This window comes from Ailuropoda melanoleuca, chromosome 16 (assembly GCF_002007445.2).
Source record: "Ailuropoda melanoleuca isolate Jingjing chromosome 16, ASM200744v2, whole genome shotgun sequence".
NCBI lineage: Eukaryota > Metazoa > Chordata > Mammalia > Carnivora > Ursidae > Ailuropoda > Ailuropoda melanoleuca.
The window spans coordinates 48482874-48504331 of NC_048233.1; the positions used below are offsets into that span (position 1 = coordinate 48482874).

Sequence of the window (21458 nt, forward strand, 5' to 3'; positions counted from 1 at the left end):
AAATCTGCATTCTTCAGATGTGAGAACTGGAGCCTAGAGAGGGAAGAGACTTACCTAAGGTCACATAGCGAGGCCGTGGCAGAAGCTGGCATTTCCCAACTGCACTTTCAGTATTGTTCCTACCACCTTAAATCCCTGTGTAGTTATTGTCCACAGTACACACAATGGATCCATATTGTCCTGAAAGACTTGAGGCAGCTGCGGAAAACAAGCCAATTCCAGAAATCTGGCAATAAAAAATAATCTAGAAAGATCATATAGTCCAGGCCCTGCCTCTATCCAGGCTTGTGCTTGATTCTAGAAAGAAAGATAGATCTTACTTTCAAACTGCGGCTTTCTCTGAGACCTTGATCAAGTTCCTTAACGTCTCAAAGGCCTCATTTTCTTCATCTACAAAGTGAAAACCTTCCCCAGAAGAAAAGTGAGAGGATTAAGCAAACAACATAACGTGGGTTAAATATATGTTATTTCCCTCCGTTGCCTACTCCTATTTTAAAAGCCTCCCAGAAAAGCAGATTCCATAAGGTTTTCATTATGAAAGGTATTTACGTGTTATTTATAGTTACAGAAATATTGTGTTACATATTTGCCATTCTTTTCCCACCACCAAATAAAAGCCTTCCACAAATAGAAAGTCCCTTCCCCTATCAGCTTCTCTCCAGACTCAGCCTTTCCATGGAGCCCAGGGTTTTCCTTTTTCTCCTTCCCGCGTGTCTGGCTCATTTTGTGCAGAGTACAGGCTCTCCTGACCTGGCTCACCTGCTGGTCAGTGCAGCTGGCCCCACGCTTTCTCACCACCCGCCCGGGAGATCTGCAGAGGCCACTCTGTCCCAGGAGCCTGGGATGAGGGGAAGGAAGGGCCAAGGGTTGGGCTGCTGGGGCTGGCCTTGGAATTGTGCAAATGCTGATCGGTGCGTGTAGGGTGGGGTGGTGGCTCAAGCTGTGGCCAGTGTCCCAGAATGAGCTCTCAAGTCCCAGAGGGACCCCGTGGAACATGGGGCCGAGGTGGGTGGAAAAGCCAAGGGAGCAAAGAGCGAGGATATTGAAGGTAGTTGTGGGGGTGGGGAGGAAGGGGAGGTATTTTTGAGCAGGGGTATGGGTGCTGCTGATGCTTTTTATGCGACTTTTGTGCCCTTTCTCCTGGAACTATCAGGGTCAATGAAAAGTGCTAAACTCGAAGAGTAATGTTGGATTTTAAATAGAAACCAGCTGGGTTTGGAAGTAGTCATTCTACTCGGAGGCAAAGGAGTAGGATGTCTTTTCCCTGGTCTGGGTCAGAATCCTGGTGAGAGCTCCCTGGGAGGTCAGGAGTCTGCCTGGACGTTGTGGGATATGTAGCTGGTTTCCTGGGTTGCTGGGTCCATTCTGGTTTTTCCCTCATCCTGATCTTGCTCACAGCGGAATTCCTGATCTGGCCCTTTTGCTTCCCCAGCTAAATCCTGCCCATCCCCAGGTCTGACCACCTGGGACACTGATGCTTGGCCTGGGAGCTGAGCTGGATCAGCAGCTCCTCTCTTAGAATTTGGTCCCCCAACCTGGTAGCTCGGTCAGTGAAAGCCTCTGCCTTTGGCTCAGGTCATGATCTCAGCAGGGAACCTGCTTCTCCCTCTGCCTGCTGCTCTCCCTGTTTGTGCTCCCTCTTTCTCTATGACAAATAAATAAGTAAATAAAATCCTTAAAAAAAAAAGAATTTGGTCCTGCCTTGGCCTCCCACCCCTTGTCTGCCCTGCATTCCTCTGCGTATTCCTTAGCTCCCTGATAAGCCCCCTTTCCTCCCAGCGTGCACCCTGGTGTCTGCTACGCCCTCCTATTTGGGCTCACCATGCCCATAATATTTTTTGGCTGATCTTTAGTTGCTGGGTTTTTTTTTTTTTAATATTAGGATGTTTCCATAAAGATGGCAGTGACATAAGGAGATACACTGGCTGAAGGCAAGGTGATCTGTGTCGTAGGCATGTGTTTCTTAAACTGGTGACCCAGTGCACTCCCTAGGATGTTACTAATTGTAGGAGGACCCATGTATGGGGTATCTTGACATTACGGGATTTCAGCCTGTCTCCTCGCATCGGCATTTCTCCTACGCTGTGCTCTTCTGCATCGAGCGTCTTCTGAAGGTTCTTCCCACGTTCATCGTATTTCCCGTCTGATCTGTAGCTTCCATAGACAGGGCTTTGGGTTTGTTTTGTTCATGGATATATAACTAGCGAACAGGATAGTACCTCTCCTACAGTAGGCACTCACTAAAGACTTCGTAATGAATGAATATTAAATAGTGTGTTCCAAACTGACATAGTCACAGCAAATCTGTTTTATTCTTAAAGCACCTGATCACTTATTCTGGGATGCTGGCATTTCAGGAAATGCAGTTGGGTCAAAACTCTTTTTGCACTTGGGAGGCTCTCCAGCAGAGGAGCAGTGCTCTTCCAACCTCCCCACCCCATCCCCACCAGCCACAAAAATAATCCATGGTGGAATAATGCTTACAATGAGGGCAGCGACAATCTGGCCCTACTCTGCACTGGTCTGCTCCATCCTGCAATGTCATGTCCAATTCCAGACCCCAGATGCATCTCTGGCAATGGCTGTGTTCAGAAGAGGCTCCTGAAAGGACGGGGGAGAGGCTGAAGATCAAGGTCTATGGGAAATGGATGGAGGAACAGAGGATGTTGCGTCCAAGGACGAACACTCTGCCACCTCCCACTTTCTGTGTTTGGGGGCCGTGAGGGAAGAAGGGGCTCAGGCCAGCAGCCAAATCTAGAGGACATTCTATGTAGAGAGGAGTTTGTGAAAAAACAGGGCTGCCCTGCAGGGGGCCGAGTTCGGAAGTCCCTGTCCCTGAGCTGGCCAAGCCAGGCCTGGAGGACATTGGCAGGGATGAGCGACTGGCAAGGTCTCTTCCAGTCTTGGTAGTGTAAAATTCTATAAATGGGGGGGTGGGGTGGGGTGGGGTAGGGGCTGAGCATGGAGTTTGGAGGCATATCAGAGTTCACATCCCACCGGTGCTACTTACTGGGTATGCAGACTTGGGCCAGTTACTTCCTGTCCCCACCTCTGCAGTGGGTTGTCCTTAGGATTAAACGAAACAACCCATGAGTAAGCGGCGGCACCCTTCTGACTCTGTCAGCTGCTTTCTTCACTCAAGACTTGCTCTGCCTTAAGAGAAGCTCACAGCACACTTTGCTAAAAGAGCCCCCTGGTCACCTAATGAATTGTGTATTAAGATAATTTAACTACTTGGCAGGTATGGAAAAATTTAAAGTTTAAATGTCAGGAGCCACCAATAGGAAATTAATGAACATTGATGATTAATCTATCTGGGGATAAAGGATAAGCTATGTGGGAGGTAAGAGAACACTTAACTTATAAAAATTGATTTACTCAAAAATGACTTCTAGGGGGACTCTCTATTGAATAAATTGACTCTCCCCTCTACCTCTGAGTCCTTGACTCAGCTTCATGTGGGTAGATGTTATATTAATTTATTCTTTCATTCCATCTATTACTTTTGATTTAAGTTTAAAATAGCATCTTTAGTCTAATAAAACTGATTAGAGAATGTATCTTTGGCTCTGTGGCTACATGAACTAGTTAAAACTTTATCTCACAGCTAAGTTTTACCTCCCTGTCCTAGGCACAGCTGGTCAACCTCGGGCCTCACCTGAGGGACAAGCATCTATCTTGTGACAGAGCTCAGACCAGAGGAACACTTCCTAAGAGAAGGGACACAGGTGCTAAGCTGAACATACTCAGTTCCTTCTTCCCAAACTCACAAACTCCTCCCCGCCCTTCTCAGTAGGGTGACATAGAAAGGTAGGGAGCGAAGCTAGCAGAGGTGTGTTGCTGAAATCCATACCTAGGGAACAGGGGTAGTGGGGACCAAGTACTGCCCCTTAGTAGTTGACAATTCTTGTCCTGTTGTCTTATTGGCTTTATCTGTTGGGCTGTGGTCAGGCAGGAGTGTGGCTGAGCCGCTTGGGGGAGGAGGTCAGCTGCCAGTGGGGAAGTTATTTCCCACCTTCATGAAGCCATTCCTCCAAATAACAACCTCTACTTCTTTGTAGATCCTTCTGGAATCACAGTGGGAAATTTAGACTCTGCTCCCAGAAGGCTTGAGAATGACTCATGATGTTACATCCATTAGGTTAGCTCTAAGGAGGTTTTATAACCAAAGTCCAAAATTTGCTTTCCTGTCCTATTTCCCACTCTCAGATTTTGCTCAGCTATGTGGTCCAATATAGGTAATCAGAGGCTGCAATGCAACTAAATTATAACATAAAGATAATCTGTACTTGCCAGATGAGAAATATAAAGATGTCCAAAATTTAGAAATAGTGTGTCTCATTATGAAGTTCTCAGAGAGAAAATAAAGTTAAAGAAAAAATTTTTAGAAAAACCCTGAATCTGTTTACCTATAGGGATAATTCAAAGTCCCAAATACTTAGGTTAATATAATTCTCTTTCATTTTCTTACTGTGCTCCTCTTAACCAGAAAGGTCTCCCGATGTGTGTGTGGTCATGCTTTCTTGGGAAGCTGCAGTCTGGACTGTCTCTCCAGCAATGGGAAGGGTTCCTCCCAGGTTTCTCAATTTGTACTGGTCTTTCCCAACCGTACTTGAAAGAGTTAGTACCTTGGGTCTATAATAGTATCATAGCACTACCCCTGAACTCACAGAAAGTTAAAGTAGACCAATCTTCAGTCCCTAAGGCAGGAATTCCAGGCAACATTTCATGCAGGACTCTGCCTTAGGGTTGCTGAAGGCCATAACAGATACTTATCTGCTGTTGAGTGAAAGAGGATTGGAAATAGGCATCATCTTGATGGCGTCTGTGGCAGGACATCAGTTTATTTCAGTTGTCGATCATCCACAAGGCTTTGTGGAAATTCATTCACTGGGGGAAAGCATCCACCATAGGTTAACTGTGGCATGATGTTTACTATATATGGAAGAAAAATGTCTCCCTTTTTTATAGAAGGGCACTGGATATGTTTACTTTTTCCTGCAAAGTCAGGCATTTATAATCTCTTCCCAATGACTTGCTTGGTTTGCATATTTTCCCATCCAGCATTTTCAACATTTCTTAATTTCTAGCTCCCCTCTACACACTGTGTTTCTGCCACTCTAGGCTGCATTGATTTGGGCTGCTTGAAGTGACTTAGGCTAGAAGTCTTCAAACCACTTCAAAGGCATTGCATTCTCCAGGTTCCCAAAGATTTCTAGAAGAAATGCAAGCATATATACTTTAAGGAAATCAATGTCCAGATCTCCAATTTTTGTTTCTTTCCCAAGATGATCCTCCCAATAATACACAGTTTCTAACATCCCTTCTATTACTTTCCAAAAGAGGATGTAGTCGCACCCATCGCGAATCTTATAGTGCATTACCCTGTTGTGTAAAACCTTGGAGTGGCAGTAGGATTGAGGAGATCAAAGAAGAGGCCTTCATTCCTGAACCATAAACCCATAGGCCTCCATGAATTATTTTTGTGTTTTTTCTTACATATTTCTGTTGAGAAAGGCATTAGAAATTGTGGTTGTGCCCAGTGTGGAGATATATGGTAGAATGGTGGTGTGTGTGTGTGTGTGTGTAGGAGGGGTGGTTTTGAAAGTTTTTAATTTATCATATGCCTTCTATCCCTATTTACTCCCAGATTCGGCATGGCTCCTGAGGGACATTCTCCTTAGACAAAGCAAAGAGAGAACTGGTCGGACACATCAAGCAGTCCAAATGGCTTTTGGGGGCACAAATTTAAATACAAGCAAGTCCTTTCAACTGTATCTCATACTCAACTGTAGGATATGTCATTCACTGGAAAGAAAAACATCTTTGAGGGGCGCCTGGGTGGCACAGCGGTTAAGCGACTGCCTTCGGCTCAGGGCGTGATCCCGGCGTTATGGGATCAAGCCCCACATCAGGCTCCTCCACTATGAGCCTGCTTCATCCTCTCCCACTCCCCCTGCTTGTGTTCCCTCTCTCGCTGGCTGTCTCTCTCTGTCGAATAATAAAAAAAAAAAATCTTTGAAGAGCCAAAGATTCTAAAGGTTAATGATACTGATTCTTTTAAATGCTGGAATACTTTTGAGAATGACTAAAATTTTCAAGATATATTGGATAAAATCCACAGACACAAGTTTTACATGATTTTTTTTTCAGATTTGGTGCACATTATTTAAGAAAGCAGTTAAAGCTTATTTTGTCAACATATTTTGTGAAATATTTACACTAATGTCTATTTCTTGTTAGCAAAAGACAAAATTAATTGCTAGCAGCTGGACTAATTAGATTTAAACAGTAAATACCTTTTTCCTTCTTTAAATACGTTGGGAAGTTTGATCATTAGAGCTACTAAAAATAATCAAATGATTTCTAATATTTATTTATTTATTTACCTGAGAAAGAGAGAGAGCACACACACAAAAGTGGGAAGAAGGTCAGAGGGAGAGGGAGAGAGAATCTCAAGGAGGCTCCATGCCCAGTGTTGAGCCCAACATGGGGCTGGATCCCACTATCCTGAGATCATGATCTGAGCTGAAATCAAGAGTCAGATGCTTAACCCACTGAGCCACCCAGGTGCCCCAATTTCTAATATTTTTATTCTCAAATTTTCGATATTCCTTATAATGAACACCAAATTTCAATACATATACCCACCTATTTGCTGAAAAAATACAATGCATTCTTATTACATTCCTAGATTTATAAGTAATTTACGATGTTAGCTGCATATTACCTTGCATTATTCAAAGTTTAGTAAATTGTTTTATCTTGGCTTTATAACATATACAAATAAACCAAATTTTATTTTAGCTCTACATTATTTTAATTTTAACAGTTTTTAGCATTTTCCTTTGGAGAATGATTTCTATAATTATTTGTCAATGTTGTTTTAGCATTTCTTGAAACATATCAAAACACTTTGTAATTAAAAAAGAAGTCAGTTCTATATTGAGAAAAAGTTGTCTTGGCTGATTGGCTTGGCTGAAAGAACTGTCTGCCAATTAGGTTATAGGGTGGGCGTTTTCTATTAATTAAATAAGCAAAAGCTGTTGCTTCAAGGTTTTGATAAAACATATTTGAAACAAACACAAATATTTTATTAAAAATTGTACTGGCAATGAAAGTAATAATATTTTGATTTTCCTAATCCTTTCTGAATAATTTGGATAACCCAAGGTGCTCCAAGTGAAAGAGCAGTAGGTATAATTAATAATTATTTGATAAGTCTTGGTAAAGTACTTTTGGAATTCTTCCCAGAAATTGAGAGAGTGAATGAACAACTCTAATGATTGGGTAACAAATGCTTTTGCAAGTCAAGTGGTTTCCAGTTCTTTTCTTTTACCAATTTAGAGGAGTTATCAACTGGCAGATCATTAAAAATGGTGTTTGATGATGGATCACCATGTGATTGCATAACTCAGAATGTGCTCAAAGGATTGAGCAACTTACTATGTAAACTCTTCCCATTCCTTTCTATGGATTTTTGGAAATGAGATTTTTCAGGGTTTACATCTAAAAATATAGCATTCAGTCAATATTCAAGCATGTATACATCAATTAATGAGAAAGCCTGAAAAAGGATACAAAGCCTCATATATCTCATTAAGACATATATTTATAGCAAAATTTTAATTGTTACAATTAATAATTATTAACCAAAATTTGTAATTTATGTTGTTTTGACCAATTGTACTGATAATAATTGTAACAGTAACTCGACCAAGAAGAGAGTATTTTTTAAAGATTTTATTTATTTATTTATTTATTTATTTATTTTGAGTGCAAGCAGGAGGAGGGGCAGAGGGAGAGGGAGAGAGAGAATCTCAAGCAGACTCTGCTCTGAATGCCAAGCCCTACTTGGTTGTGGTTCTTGATCCCATGACCCTGAGATCATGACCTGCGCTGAAACCAAGAGTTGGACACTCAACCAAGTGAGCCACCCAGGTGCCCCAAGAAGAGAGTAATTTTAAGCACTTAGAGCCTGATAGTCATAGGAAATAAAATGAAATTTCAAATGTCAGTGATAAATATGACAAGTGTGATCCATAAAACACTTTGAAACTTAAATGTATCACATTAAGATAAAATTCTGAGGAGGGATTGGATTGGGAGCACAAATTTAAGAATGAAAAGAAAAGATGCAAAATGCTCACGATGTTAAAGAAAGAGATTATTCATACATTTTTAAGGGGATGATGAGGGAATCAAGTTGTTTTGGTATTTAAATTCCACTTATTACATCTAAAGGAGTGATGTAATGGTCTTATTTTATGTCGATATCTACAGTCTGCTGGAAATTACTTCCTTTCTAACTTTGTTCTTGAAACTTATGATGAAAAATTTTACCTGTCAAATTAAAAGTATGTAAGGGATCGTATGTTTTTCAAAATTCCTCTAGGGGTGAATAAGAAAGTAAAAAACTGCATTAGGATACATGGACCCTCTAGTTCTCTATCATGAAGGCTAGTATCCCAGCCTCTTGCTGGAGAATTGCTTAGGCCTTAAGACCCCGGTCTTCTAAGGGGTGTTTTCTGTGATGCTCCTGAAGTCTGGACCTTTATAGCCTTGTGAGGACCGGTCCTTCTTCCATGTGCTTCTCAGAACACAGTCTTTGCATACCTTTTGAGCGTGTTAACCTCGAGTAGCATTTCTTTCTGCTACATCTTTTTTTTTTGCATTAATGAACTATGCTTCCAGGATTCTCTTTCCTTCTGTTAATCCCCACCTCCTTTCAGGGTGACTCTGCTGAATTTCTGACAGTTTACCCTGCTTCTCATGTCGGTGTCTTTTTTTATCTAACTCATAGAATGAGCACTGGATTTGAGTGCTTTCCCACACTGACTTCTCCTTCCTTTCTGGCACCTTCTTTTGTTTTCCAAAAAAAAAAAAAACAAACAAAACCCCAAAACTCTTCTAGATGTTGGAATTTGCCTTACTGAGAGAAATGAAATCAATTAAGGTCTGTGTTTGCACCAAACCTCCAATTCGAAGAGATCTTATCCACATTTGCCTCCCAAAATTGGGTATTCCAATCCAGGAGATATTTTCCCATCAGAGCAATAGCTAATCCAAGCTGGGATTCAGTTTTGATTTTGTCTGCATCCTCTTTAGTATGTCCAGTTTTTCTGTGCCTTTCCTCAGAGGCCTGATTCATCCATTCCTCCAATACATCCTCTGAGGACACAGGACATACCGTATTCTCAGTTTCAAGACCTTTCACCTAGAAATTTATCTAGCCATCCTTTAGATATCTCATGCTGTTCTCTGTAGTCTTCGCCTGTTTTCCAGGCTCTGTTAGTGCATAACAATCATTTTTATTATATCTTATCATCTGAAGGATCAAGAATGTGGGCAGAACCTGGCTGAGTGGTTCTTCTGTTCCACGTGTCATCAACAGAGGTCCCTTGGTGTTAACTCAGCCGACAGATGGCTTGGAGAGTCTTAGAAAGCTTCATCACACGTGTAGTGCCTTAGAGGGGATGGCTGGAAAGCTGCTGTCTACTGAGAGCATTGATCAGGGATCCTACACATGACAGTCTCAGAGTTCCCAAATTTTTTACATGGTAACTCAGGACTCTGAAAAGAATGTTCCAAGAGATCTGGGGGGCAGCTTCAATGTTTCTCGTAACCTAGACTTGGAGGTCCTGGAACATTATTTCTACCAACTGCTGGCTTTTTTTTGGTCAAGCAAGTCATTGAGGCCAGTGAGATTTAAAAGGTGGTGGTGGCAGGGGATACCAGGGCCCACCTGTCTATGGGAGGAGTAGCAAAGAATGTGTGGACATGTTTAATCTGCCACACCCTGTCACATCAGTCCACATTTATGTCATCCCTTTGCATGGCTGGGCTGCCCTAACTATGCCCAGCTATGGATTCTCTATCTGCAGCTTTAGCTAGAGGCTTCACAGTATTTTTCTGTCTCCCTCTGAGGAACTCATTCCAGGCTGATGTATGAGACTTTACCTCTCCTGATCAATTTCACTGGGCTGCAGTCGCTCTTTCTGATTGAGAGATAATTAAAAATATTTTTTCCTTTTCGGATTCCTTATTTAGAGCAACTAGATTGTGTATGTCTCCCTAACTCTTCTTTATCCCTTTCTCCTGGTCTTCAAGATTCTGTTTTGGTTTTTTTTTCCTCTCTGCCTACTCTGTCTTTAAAACAATATTTCTGTCACTCAGCTTCATCAATCTTTGTTCCTTTATTTTGTCTCTTTTCCTCCACTCTTCTCACGACTCAGGGTGAAGCATATTTTTGACACTTCTTCAGTTTGTCACTCCTTGATTGCCTGACAAATCTTGATTTTAGAGACTGTGGTAGTTTGAAGCTGACACCAAGATAAGATGGGATAAATGCCTGTCAAGGATAAAAGGGGGGAAGCGGGGGCAGGCATGGAAAACCACGTTGTAGGTCTGAAAACAGAAATGGAAGGAGGAAGGAGGACTTGAGTAAGAAGAGACATGGATTTTCAGGCCCAAGTCACCTGTTAGAGGAGTCTCCCCTAACAGCCATGGACTGCAGTAGTGTCCCTGCTGTGATCAGTCACAGCTGGGAGTGGCTCAGGGAGCTATGGCCTCAACAAAGACACAGGGGTAGGTCCAGAGGGGCAGTAACTGGGGGCTGTCCATCAGTGCTGCCCCCCCCCAGCAGCAGGAGCTCTAGCTACCACAGGGCAGAGGGTTGTAGATGCCTGGAGCCAGGGTGGGGAGCCCCTCTCTAGTTCAGTGAGAGCTGCTAATGAGGCTGGATGTTCTCCTTGTCTCGAGACTTCTATCTTTGCTGGTCCAGGTGAGGTCCTGCCGACTTTGGACCCACTGACTTTGGAAAACAGGAAGTTGGAGTCACAGGAGTTAAGGTCCAACTAACTCCACCACATGTCACGTGTGTGACCGTGGTCAGATTTCTGCATCTCATTTTCCTGAAGTGTGAAGTGAGGGTTGGACTAGCCCTTTTGGCTCTGACATACTGTGATGCTTAGGGCCTTGATGATTTCAGTGGAGCCTTTGATCTCATATTTTTCCAAATTTATCTTTGTGAAAAGGATGATTACAACTTTTCATTGTCAGAGAGCTGATTCACCAAGATGATCTGAGGTGTAATTACGGTGTATGTGTGTATAGGCATTAGCAAGAAATTATTCTCAGGCATAAATGGTCTAATGTTAGTAGATGATTGCAAAAGACATTGGGTTGAATTGTTTAACGTCATGCTAATTTGCCTGAAGTGCAAACACTAATCAAGAACACTGAGTAATTATGATTTAGATACAGGACCCCAGTGTATGAAATTGGCATTTTCGTGCGAACATTATCGTCACTTATGTAACTGCTTATGGTATGCTGGGGGAGGATTCTAAGAAATGCGTTCATGACAGAGAATTGCAGTGACAAATCTTGGTCATTAATTTTACCTTTTGTTGAATCTCTTACAAGAGGCATCTATCAAATCTTAGGGAATAATTTTTACATTTAATGTAGTTTGATTAAATACGCACTTAATCTTACACTGCTTTACGTAGAGGATTAGCATATTGTGTGTGTGAAGAATTCCAGGAGTTTGAAGAAAAGGAGAGTCATTTACCTGGAGCTTTAAACCCACTTAATTTTAATCATTTTACAGATAGGGAAACTGAGGCCTAGAATGTGTACTGCCCAAGATCACAAAATAATAACTGCTAACAATTTTATTTTGCTTCCATGTACTGAGTACCTTTAGAAGTCCTATATATATAGTCCTATATAAAAAGTCCTTTATATATTATATATTACTATAATATATATAATTAAAATATATACTATATATAAAGTCCTTTATATATATATGAGCTATATATTGGCTTCCGCAAGAAATGGATACAGCCACCATAAGAGATAGACACTGTTATTTCCCCCTCATTTCACGTATAAGGAAACTGCAGTATGGAAAGGCTAAGTTACTTGCTCTGGGGCACATGGGCAGGATAGCAAAGCCAGGATTTGCACCCAGGCAGTTTGGTCCAGAGTCCCTGCTTTCAACCGCAGACACACTTCCTCATCAACACAATGGGTTAAAAAGGCAAGGTGGCACGAGAACTCACATCACCTCATTTCCTTTTAAGTGTTTTTTTTTTCCGTAACGCTAGGTTTAATAAAAAAACAAATCCATTTTGATATTTTGAAATAACCTAGCAAATGAACCGGCAGGAGTAGCTGCCCAGAGCAGCAGGTCTGGGGGTGTTAACTTTCTTGCATGAAGCCCCCCAAGGCGATTCTTCTGAATCACTATCTCCACATCTCCCAGGAGAAATTCAAGCAGCTAGAATTAATTAGCAGGTAGGAATCCTTTATAATCAATGAATCATAGGCTTCAAAGTAAATGGCTGATTATGAAGTAGTTTCAAGATATGTGAAAAAGCTTTTTCCCAGAAATAAGCTAAACTAATCTTTATGTCTCATTTGTTGATGAATTTTCCATTCGCTTTTCTTCCTGGTTCTCCCTGGGTCCTATGTTCAGTCATTTCCAACCTTCTCACTGTGAGTCTTAGCTCCCTCAGCCTCGAGCAGTCTGAGACATTGCCGAGTTACCCACTCTCTGATAGGGCTCCCCGCGTTGCTGTTTCGGCCTGGCTATGCACACAATGCAGATGTCCCCTGAGCAGTGAGCTACTGTGGACTACTTCTCTTGCCTCGACCCCTGAACCCATTACCCAGCCGGAGTTTGCCATTGGCAGATGAACCAATTCTCGGTCATAGCTGTAGCAACTCATTGGTTTTCAACTTGATGGCTCATTTAACTGCTAGTTTCTGTTCTCATTTGAAGCCAGTAGAACAACAAAGCAGTACTTGTTGAGACCATCAGTACTGAGATCTGATTTTCTGATCAATTGGAACAGGACACATTAGTTGTCCATGTCCCAGGAGATTGAAATTATCCCAGATTTCTAAAAAATAGTTTGGACCCCATGCAGACTCATGTCTTTCCCAAAGCTAGAATACCTCATCACCTCCATAGTGGGACTGTGGATGGGGTAGGTTTATAGATTACAGGGGGCTTCTAGGAGCATGGACCCACTGGTATTCCATTAAGGAAGATTAGTGGAGGGGCGCCTGGGTGGCACAGCAGTTAAGCGTCTGCCTTCTGCTCAGGGCGTGATCCGGCGTTGTGGGATCGAGCCCCACATCAGGCTCCTCTGCTAGGAGCCTGCTTCTTCCTCTCCCACTCCCCCTGCTTGTGTTCCCTCTTTCGCTGGCTGTCTCTATCTCTGTCGAATGAATAAATAAATAAATAAAATCTTAAAAAAAAAAAAAGGAAGATTAGTGGAGGATAGATGGAGTGAGTAACCATCAGACTTTGCTCTCTTTTCTTAGGCACTGGTGAGAAAAATCAATGCCTCAGACAATATCTACACCACGGAATCCACCACAGGGAACCTGTTCAGCCTGACCCAGGAGGGTGCTCCCTTATGCCGCATCATAGCCAAGGTGAGCTTCATGGTTAGTGGCCAAAGTGACAGGCCTGGGGAGAGTGGGAGGAACCTAGTTTGGTGGGAATAGCTGGCTCAGGAAGTCTGTCTTGGCTCTAACATTTGTTTGCTGTGTGGTCTTGGAAGAGTCACCTCCCCTCTTTGGGTCTTGATGTCTCCATTTTTAATAGTGGCTAGGCCCTCTGATTTCAGTTCCCACTTGAGAGAAAAGCTGGTGCCCCCAGAGTCTGTATAATTCTCTTCATGTGGTATCTGTTAGAAATATCAACCCTCCTTGCTCATCTCTACATATCCCACCAAACCCAAACAAAACATATCCCCTAACTCAGGTTCTCGATGGATCCCCAAAATACTTGCAGCCACTGCAATACTACATGAGGAGAAGACAGAATTGAGGAGGACAGTGGTTTTCATCGATTACAATGGAAGGTTTTCTTTAAAGATTGATTTATTTATTTTAGAGAGAGAGCACAGTGGGGAGGGGCAGAAGCCCATCGTGGGACTCAACCCCATGACCCTGAGAGCATGATCAGAACCAAAATCAGGAGTCTGATGCTTAACCAACTGAGCCACCCAGGCATCCCACAGTGGAAGTTTTAATTCGCTAGCTTCATGGTTAATTTGCCCCTACACTTGGGGTCCAAACACTTAAGGCAAATACAGGCAATTGATAACCCTAGGATCTCACTAGGATCTTGTTTTGTTTTTACTATTTTTTTTAACTTGAGAAATGACATTGCCATGGAGATAGAAGCAGTGATCTAATTGGAAGTGAAGTTTGTCTTTCAGTAGACTTAAGATGGCAGTTACGGGCAGATGCTCCAGCTCAGTGGTTCCCCGTCCTCACTGTGTGTCACAATCCCTCAGGGAGTTTTGGAAAACACAGATACTTTTCGCCCCACCTAAATTTACTGAGACTACATTTTAACAATCCCTACAGGTAATTCTGACTCATGGCCACTCTCAGAAGCATTCATCTAAGCACTTAAAGAAATCTGGAAGAGGAGGGTAAATGCTTGTCAACTCTGCTTAGGGGAGAAGTAAATTATATACAACAGCAATAGATAACACTTGAGTGTTGCTGTCCAGCGTGCTTAATGCCTTACAGACGTTATTCCCTCTAAATTATAAAAACATCCTAGGAAGTAGGTATTATGTTGTTCTCATCTATAATTGAGGAAATGGTTTAGGGGTCTTACTCAAGGTCACACAACTGATAAAGAGTGGAGTCAGAATTAGAACCCAAGTCTCTTTAAATCAGAGCTCATGATCCTAAAGCCCACAGTCGTGACTTCTGGTTCCATCCTGGCCCTTTAGATTCTTGGGCCAAAGAGTGACTCAGAAGTTCTCAACCCTGATGCATATTAGAATCACTAGGGAGCTTTAAATGTCACACAGCTAGTAAGCGGGTGAGCTGGAATTTGAAACTGCCTGCTTGGACCAAGGCTATGCTCTTGCTTACTATTCTGAGCTGCCTCTTAGCAGCCCCTTCTCCTCTTTCTCCTTCTTCTCCTCCTCTTCCTCCTTTTGCCCTTCTCCCCCCTTCTACAACCTTCATTATTTGCTGCATCCTTTCTTTTCACCAAGCACTGCGCTAAGCTTTTCATTTATTATCTCATCTGGTCCTCCCAATGATCTTCTGATGTGTCATAATTATAATTACCATTGTTAAGATGAGGGGACAGGGGCTCAGAGAGAAGGTAAATAACTTGTCCAAAGTCATGGGCATTAAGTGCAAAGCTGGTATTTTAACCAGATCTACTGACTCCAAAATCTAAATCTCAATCTTCTGTCTCCAGCCCTTGAGAGAGAGGAGACGGAAGGCTGAAGTGAAGAGAAGATTCAGGGATGACTCCCATCTTTCCAGCCTGGAAGATGGTGAGAATGGTTTCTTCAGTGGAATCCCTGTGTCTGGGTTCCTGACGGTGACGCAGGAGCTGGGAGTCCCTTCTACACAGCATCCTTACTGCTGATGCTCGTTCCGTGTGCCCAACATTGTGACAAATGTGGGACAGCTGCTCGCAGTGGCCCTCCTCACCCACCTCCTTGGGGCCCAGTGTGGTCTGTCTTTGGGCACTTCATCCATCTGAGCTGCCTCCAGAAAATGCTTTGGGCAGCCTGTCTGAGGTCTGTCCTCTCAGCCCCTTGAGTTCCTTTGAAGGCCAAGAACAAACCCAGTCCTCCCTGTGATGGTAGTGGTAAGCCCCATCCCTTCCTGAGTGCAGAGCAGAGCAAACTCCCCTGTGCTTTGTTAAAATTATCCCCTATCCTGCTCCTCTGTTACTCCCCGCACCACTAGCCTACACCCCACAAGTGGTCTCCTTAGCTTTATGATGGCTTATCCCAAGTCGGCCTGAATAATACGTACCATGATACACTTTGGCTTTGAGCCCATAGCTTTCTATAAAATTCAACAAGCTCTAGCCGACAGTGCAGTTCTGCTAGCTTGGCTGATTCCTGGCTCTGCTTTACGGTGGGTGCTGCCCTGGGTCCCCTGGGGGCTTTGGGGTGGTCCACACAACTAAACCATCTCACTTTCTCTGAGCCCCCTTCCTCCTCCCACATATCCCAACTCTTGGGATACCTTTTAGGAGGGTTTGAGATACTCTTCTAACCAGGAAGCTTTCCACAGACTGAGCTGGGTGCTGGGCCCTTACACATACATTATTAACTCAGTTGTTCCCCTGATAGCTTGGTTGTGTAGCTGCTGTGACCCCATTTTTAGTCAAAGTTAACCAGCAGCAAAGCCAGAATTTGAACCAGAGTCCCTTCCGTCTGGGTTTAGGATTTCCTCCTTTTAGCTTTGGCAGTAGCTAAAAGTGCAAAGAAAGCTATTTTTCACAGGCTTGGGAAACAACGTAATGAGAATCCAATGCAAATGGGTACGGAGGCTTAAATATAGTTATGCTGGGTTCAGTGCCTCCCGAGCCAGGAAGCCTGCCATGTTGATCCTGGCTCTCAGTCTGGCGTTCTTTGGTACCACTGCTTTGTTGTCTGCTCCAGATGTAGATACCTACCTACTCGTTTACCTACCATATCTATGTATCTCTCTCTCTATCATCTCTATCATCGTACATGTAAATAATATTTCTACTACATATGATTAAATATAAACACACGCATATAAAAATATATATACTACACATATAAACACATATTTATAGGTGGGGGAGGTCATTAATAACCAGCAGGGCTGGCTAGGGAGACCTTAGGACTCCTGTTTCTTTTCTTCTCACTTTAAGAAGCAATTTGACTTTACTTCAGTGACTGTCTGAGTCAGGTCTTTATGTGGAACCCTCATCAGCTGTCTCAGAGACCATTAGAAAGTAGGAAGGCAGGGATAAATGGTTGCGGAGCAAGGAGTAAGAGAGGGGGTGTCTTGTCACGCACTAGTCTGTCTTTATCAGAGTCGTGCCATGCATTTACAATCAGAGTGCTTCTCTTTGACCCTTTCACAGTCCCCTCTCAGATTATGTTAGCAGTTCCTGCTCTGTGTTCCTGTAACTCTGCACCCCCTCATTTCATTGGACCCCTATCCGGATTTCTTCCTACTTTAAAAATCATCTGCCATCCCATGACTCATGGGTTGTCGGACCATGAGTTGAATATGGACCGGGCCCGAGGCAGTCTTGTTCAGTGCTTAGCATGGCGTCTGGCGTATAATGCACCATTAATAGTTTTTGGCTGCATGAATGCATTTACCAGCTGTATACAATATGCCCTTTCCCCACCAAATGAACTATGAAGTGGGAAGACGAAAGTTAAGGATCACTCTCAGCTGATTATAAAATGTCAGAAATGACGAACTCATCTTGGTTCCTGCTGTGATAAGCAGCAGAACTCTCAGAATGAAAAGGGCTGCTGAGCTGAGTTTTGAGGGGTGCCAGGTAAGGAAGATTCGGGAGGACTTGTTTCCGCGAGCCTGTGCCGAGCCGTCGTGGTCACTGCCGCCGCTCCTTCCAGTTGCTCGCTCATTATCTGCACTGTCAGTCACAGCTGTGTCCACAGAACATGAAACGGTGCCTGGTGCGAGGTATATTGTTTGTTGAAAGAGGTCACAAAAATCTGACAGGGAATGGTATTTTTGCTGGACTCACCTTCTTCGTCGGTGACTTTTTTTTTTTTTTTCCAGTTTGGGGAACAGAGTGCAACAGGTTCAGTTACAGCCAGGAGGGGTGAGGTTAAAGGCGAGTGCCCCATAGGACCAAGTTCCCGACAGACAGTCTTCACACATTCTTTCCTGCTGCCACCCCCAGGCACCCTTGCAGCTGTCAGGGGAGGGCAGAGGGAGGGAAGAGGGCAAAGGCAGGTGTGGGGTGTCCAGCGTCTCATGCTTTGGACATCCACGGTGGCGTTACCACCAGTTTCCTGGGTGCCCTGTGGGTCTGCTTTGTGATCTGTTGGCTCCCTCACTTTGCTCTGAGAGCCTGGGGGGCTTCAGTGATTTTTATAGAATAAATATGACCATTAAGATGAGTGACTCACCCTGGGCTTCTTCCCAGAAGTCCTCCCAGACTGCTGTGAAGTCTCCCCCTGTGAAAGGTGTTTCCAGGACCAGCTGTCAGAAAAGAGGAACACGTCCGCACTCAGCTAGGGTGATTGCTCCTGAAGGTGTTTCTTTTTTTTCTTTTCTTTTACAAACTAGAGTGAAGAAGGGAAAACAAGGATGTGGAGATTTGGGTGAATTATTTCACCCATCGGGACTTGGCATTTTTTCCCTCACAAAATGAGAAGAGATTCTAGTATTGATATAAATAAGACCCCTTTTTTTGTATGCCTGCCATGGTGGATGGGAGGGTCTGAGGCGTCATCGTGGTTTCTGGTGGAGGGGGAACCAGCACTGGCCCCCTAGGCTTCAGTTCCCTCCACCTGCCTCAGACTTGCTTCTAGAATCTATTTCTGATGACTCCAGGCTCGTTGCACGGCAGGCTGCCGAGAGGGCGCTGCCAGCTGTGTGGGAGCAGTGCCGAATGGTGTTGAGCCTGGCCCTCTCAAATATGTCTGCCCTAGCCCCTGATACCCCGGCCCCAGAAGCATTTGGGGAGTCCCACCTCCAATTTGGACTATCAAGAGTGATAGTACTTGTGGAGGGGGCATTTCATTGCAGCATGCATTTGAGCATGAAAGTGTGTGCGTGGGGAGGGGGGACTGTAGGGGAGGAAGCATTCTTTTCTTTCTACCATCTTCTTAGGTTCCCTGGCTGGTTCCCTGTAAATTGGGCTGACAAAAGACAGATTAACAAGAGAAAAACAAAAGTTTCTTAGCGTTATGATTACACAGTGAGCTCTCAGAGATGAGTCAGAGGGTTGGTTAGAACTTGCACTTACATAGCATTTTAGCAAAAGAACAATTTTAGGGAAAGTAACAAAACAAAGAACAGGAAACCTGAGAAGAACTTTGAATCTCTAGGGGAGGCAGATCGTGAGAAGGCAGATCTATGGAAAACTAATCGTGGGTGAAGGATGGTTAGTCAGGTTTGTTGTAAGGGTTCCCCTGGGGCCACCTCCGTGCTGTAAGGGTCTGAAGTTGTCCTGGTGATTAACTTTTCTCCTTCCTAGGAGAGCAGGGAAGGGGGTATCTCTGTAAATGTATGTCCTCCTTTTAGGCACACAGGGGAGGCCAGAGATCTCTGGTATCTGCTTCTTCCCAATTACCTTCAGCTCAAAATAATCTTTACACCCCAGTGACATATTTTGGGGTGGCATATTCAGCTGCCCTCCAGACCCAAAGGCATCGCAGCTGAGTGAGGGATGCCTGTTATTCTCGAATCAGCCCCAGGAATCCTGACCCAGGGAGGTCACGTGACATTCTCTTTCTCTTGGCAGGAGGGCGGGGTCGTAGCACTCTTCAAGGTCTGCCGCCAGGACAGTTTCCGGTGCTTGTACCCCCAGGCGCTGCGCACGCTGGCGTCCATCTGCTGTGTGGAAGAGGGTGTCCACCAGCTGGAGAAGGTGAGAGAGCAGCTGGCTGGCTGGGTGGGCCAAGAGGTACCTGAGTTGGGGTGGGGGGGCAGCGGGGGGCTCAATTGATCTGGTGACCACCTGTTCTCCGAAAACCTCTTTTTCCCAGGCATCCCTCCAATAGGGCTGCTGGGATCTTGACTATGGGAGTTAATGAAGAGGACAGGGATTGAGGAGTCTGGCCAGGGAGGGCAGGGCTCAAAGGGGCACTCAGCACTTCCGGGGTGGAGGGGCCAACAGTGCAGTGGGCGGAACACAGCAGGAGGCAGACAAGTAGGGTGCAGAGTGGTGTCAAATGTCAGGGCTTTTGGTCCTTCACTCATGGCAGGACCCCAGTGGAAGGAGGAGGATCCCGCTCCCTGGGGGGCTGAGTAGGCAAGAGAAGCATGTGCCTTGGCCTGGGCAAAGCAGGTGGGGCTCCACCAAGACAGAGGGAGTGGGGAAACGGAAGCTGAAGTCCAAGCGTGTGTTGGGTCCACAGGGCATGGGGGGGGGCAGGGCTGGAGGGAAGGGAGTGATCTGGTAGGCCCAGGTACCTCAGTCCCAGGCCCACTCGGGGCAATGTGACTAATTCCAGCTGCTGCCCCGCCCCCCCCCACTCTCCCCAGGTTGCAGAGCTGAGGTTGCTCTTTGCCACCCAGGACTGAGTGGCTCTGCGGCCTGCAGATGGGCCCTCAGGAACTTTAGCCAGGAGGGTTGGGGAGGCTGGGGCTGACATTTGGAGATGTCTCAACCAAGTTTCAAGGAAAGATATTGAACAATTTTATGGAGGAGTGGTTCAAAGGCCAGGAATAGTCTGGTGACAGTTGTGGTACTCTCAGAATTGGGGGGTAGATGCCTTGAGTCTGGTCTGTATGGGGATGGGACAAACAAAATGTTCCCCTCCCTCTGTACCCTTGTCCCCCAGTCTGGTCCGGGCTCCCAGAAAACCCACACCCTACCAGCTTCTTCACTTTGGTCTGGACTGCTAGTCAGATGGTTATCTCATGTTCTGCTTACCTCTTTCCAAATCTGCTCAGGCTACGGGACAGGGATCATGGGCTCAGAGACGCTTTTAGCCAAGGATGGACGATGGATGGGGATTCTGCTCATTTTATAGAAGACAAGGCTGTGGGTCAAAATGGGGAAGTAATTTGTCTGGGGTCACAAGCAAGATGGCGGAAGAGCTAGGGCCCACCCTCTGGCCCTCTGGGCAGAGTCTTCCCTTCCTGCAGGGGCGGAGTCCTTTGCACAGGAGTGCTTACACAGAGAGCAGAATGGACGGAGGAAGGGTGGGGGTGTGTGCGACAAAACAGACTCCCCCAGGTAAACGCACTGGACGTCTCCAGCTCTATGTGCTGAATAATCTTCTCTTCTCCCATAAAATCCTCTTCCTGGGACAGTGGAAACATGGCCAAACTGGGTTTGTTTTTCATCTTTTTTCATGCTGGTTAGTGGGAAGAACAGGAAAAAATAGAAGGGACTGGAATCGCCAGCCCTCCAAAAGCAGTGGATTTCTTGGCTGCGGAGAGTTTGCAGAGCAGCAGTAAATTTTTAATCCGGGGAAGAAAAACAGCAGAGCTTTTTTGTTTAGAGCTGAAAACCTGTGTAACTGGGGAGTCGAGAGGCGATTTTTCCTTCCACCTTCCTGCTGCTGCTCTGAGGCCGGAAGGCGTGAGTGCACCTTTCCTGGGCCAGATGGGCCGCCTGGGGCCTGTGCTGACCTAGCCCCCAACACACATACCTTCTTAACTCACTAGAACCCGGGGAGGTGAATGCTCTTTACATCTCCGTCTTAAAGACAGGAAGCGGAGTCTCAGGCAGTTTCAGTGACTTGCCTAAAATCACAAAGTACATTCGAGAGTCAGAATTTGGACCCCGTCTGCCTGCGTCTGATGCCCAGGCTCCCTCACCGGCCTGCTGGTTTTATAGATTCTCTCAGAGTGCCAAAAAAGTCCTTGCAGCTAAACCTAGGGTCTCCTTGCTGCTCCTGGTCAATGTGCTAACCTCCCCCACCCCCGAATGGTGCAGGAGAAGGTAGTCCTAACTGGGCATTCCCCTT

The 21458-nt window shown here is 44.9% G+C and overlaps 1 protein-coding gene across 1 annotated transcript in view; it reads left to right on the forward strand.

The window, feature by feature from the left end:
* INSC (INSC spindle orientation adaptor protein) overlaps positions 1–21458 on the forward strand; it is a 159355-nt gene that overhangs the window by 57168 nt on the left and 80729 nt on the right. Inside the window, exons 7-8 of the mRNA XM_019801014.2 lie at positions 13342–13455; positions 19283–19408. Coding sequence (XP_019656573.2) covers positions 13342–13455; positions 19283–19408 — 240 coding nt within the window. The remainder of the gene's footprint in view (positions 1–13341; positions 13456–19282; positions 19409–21458) is intronic.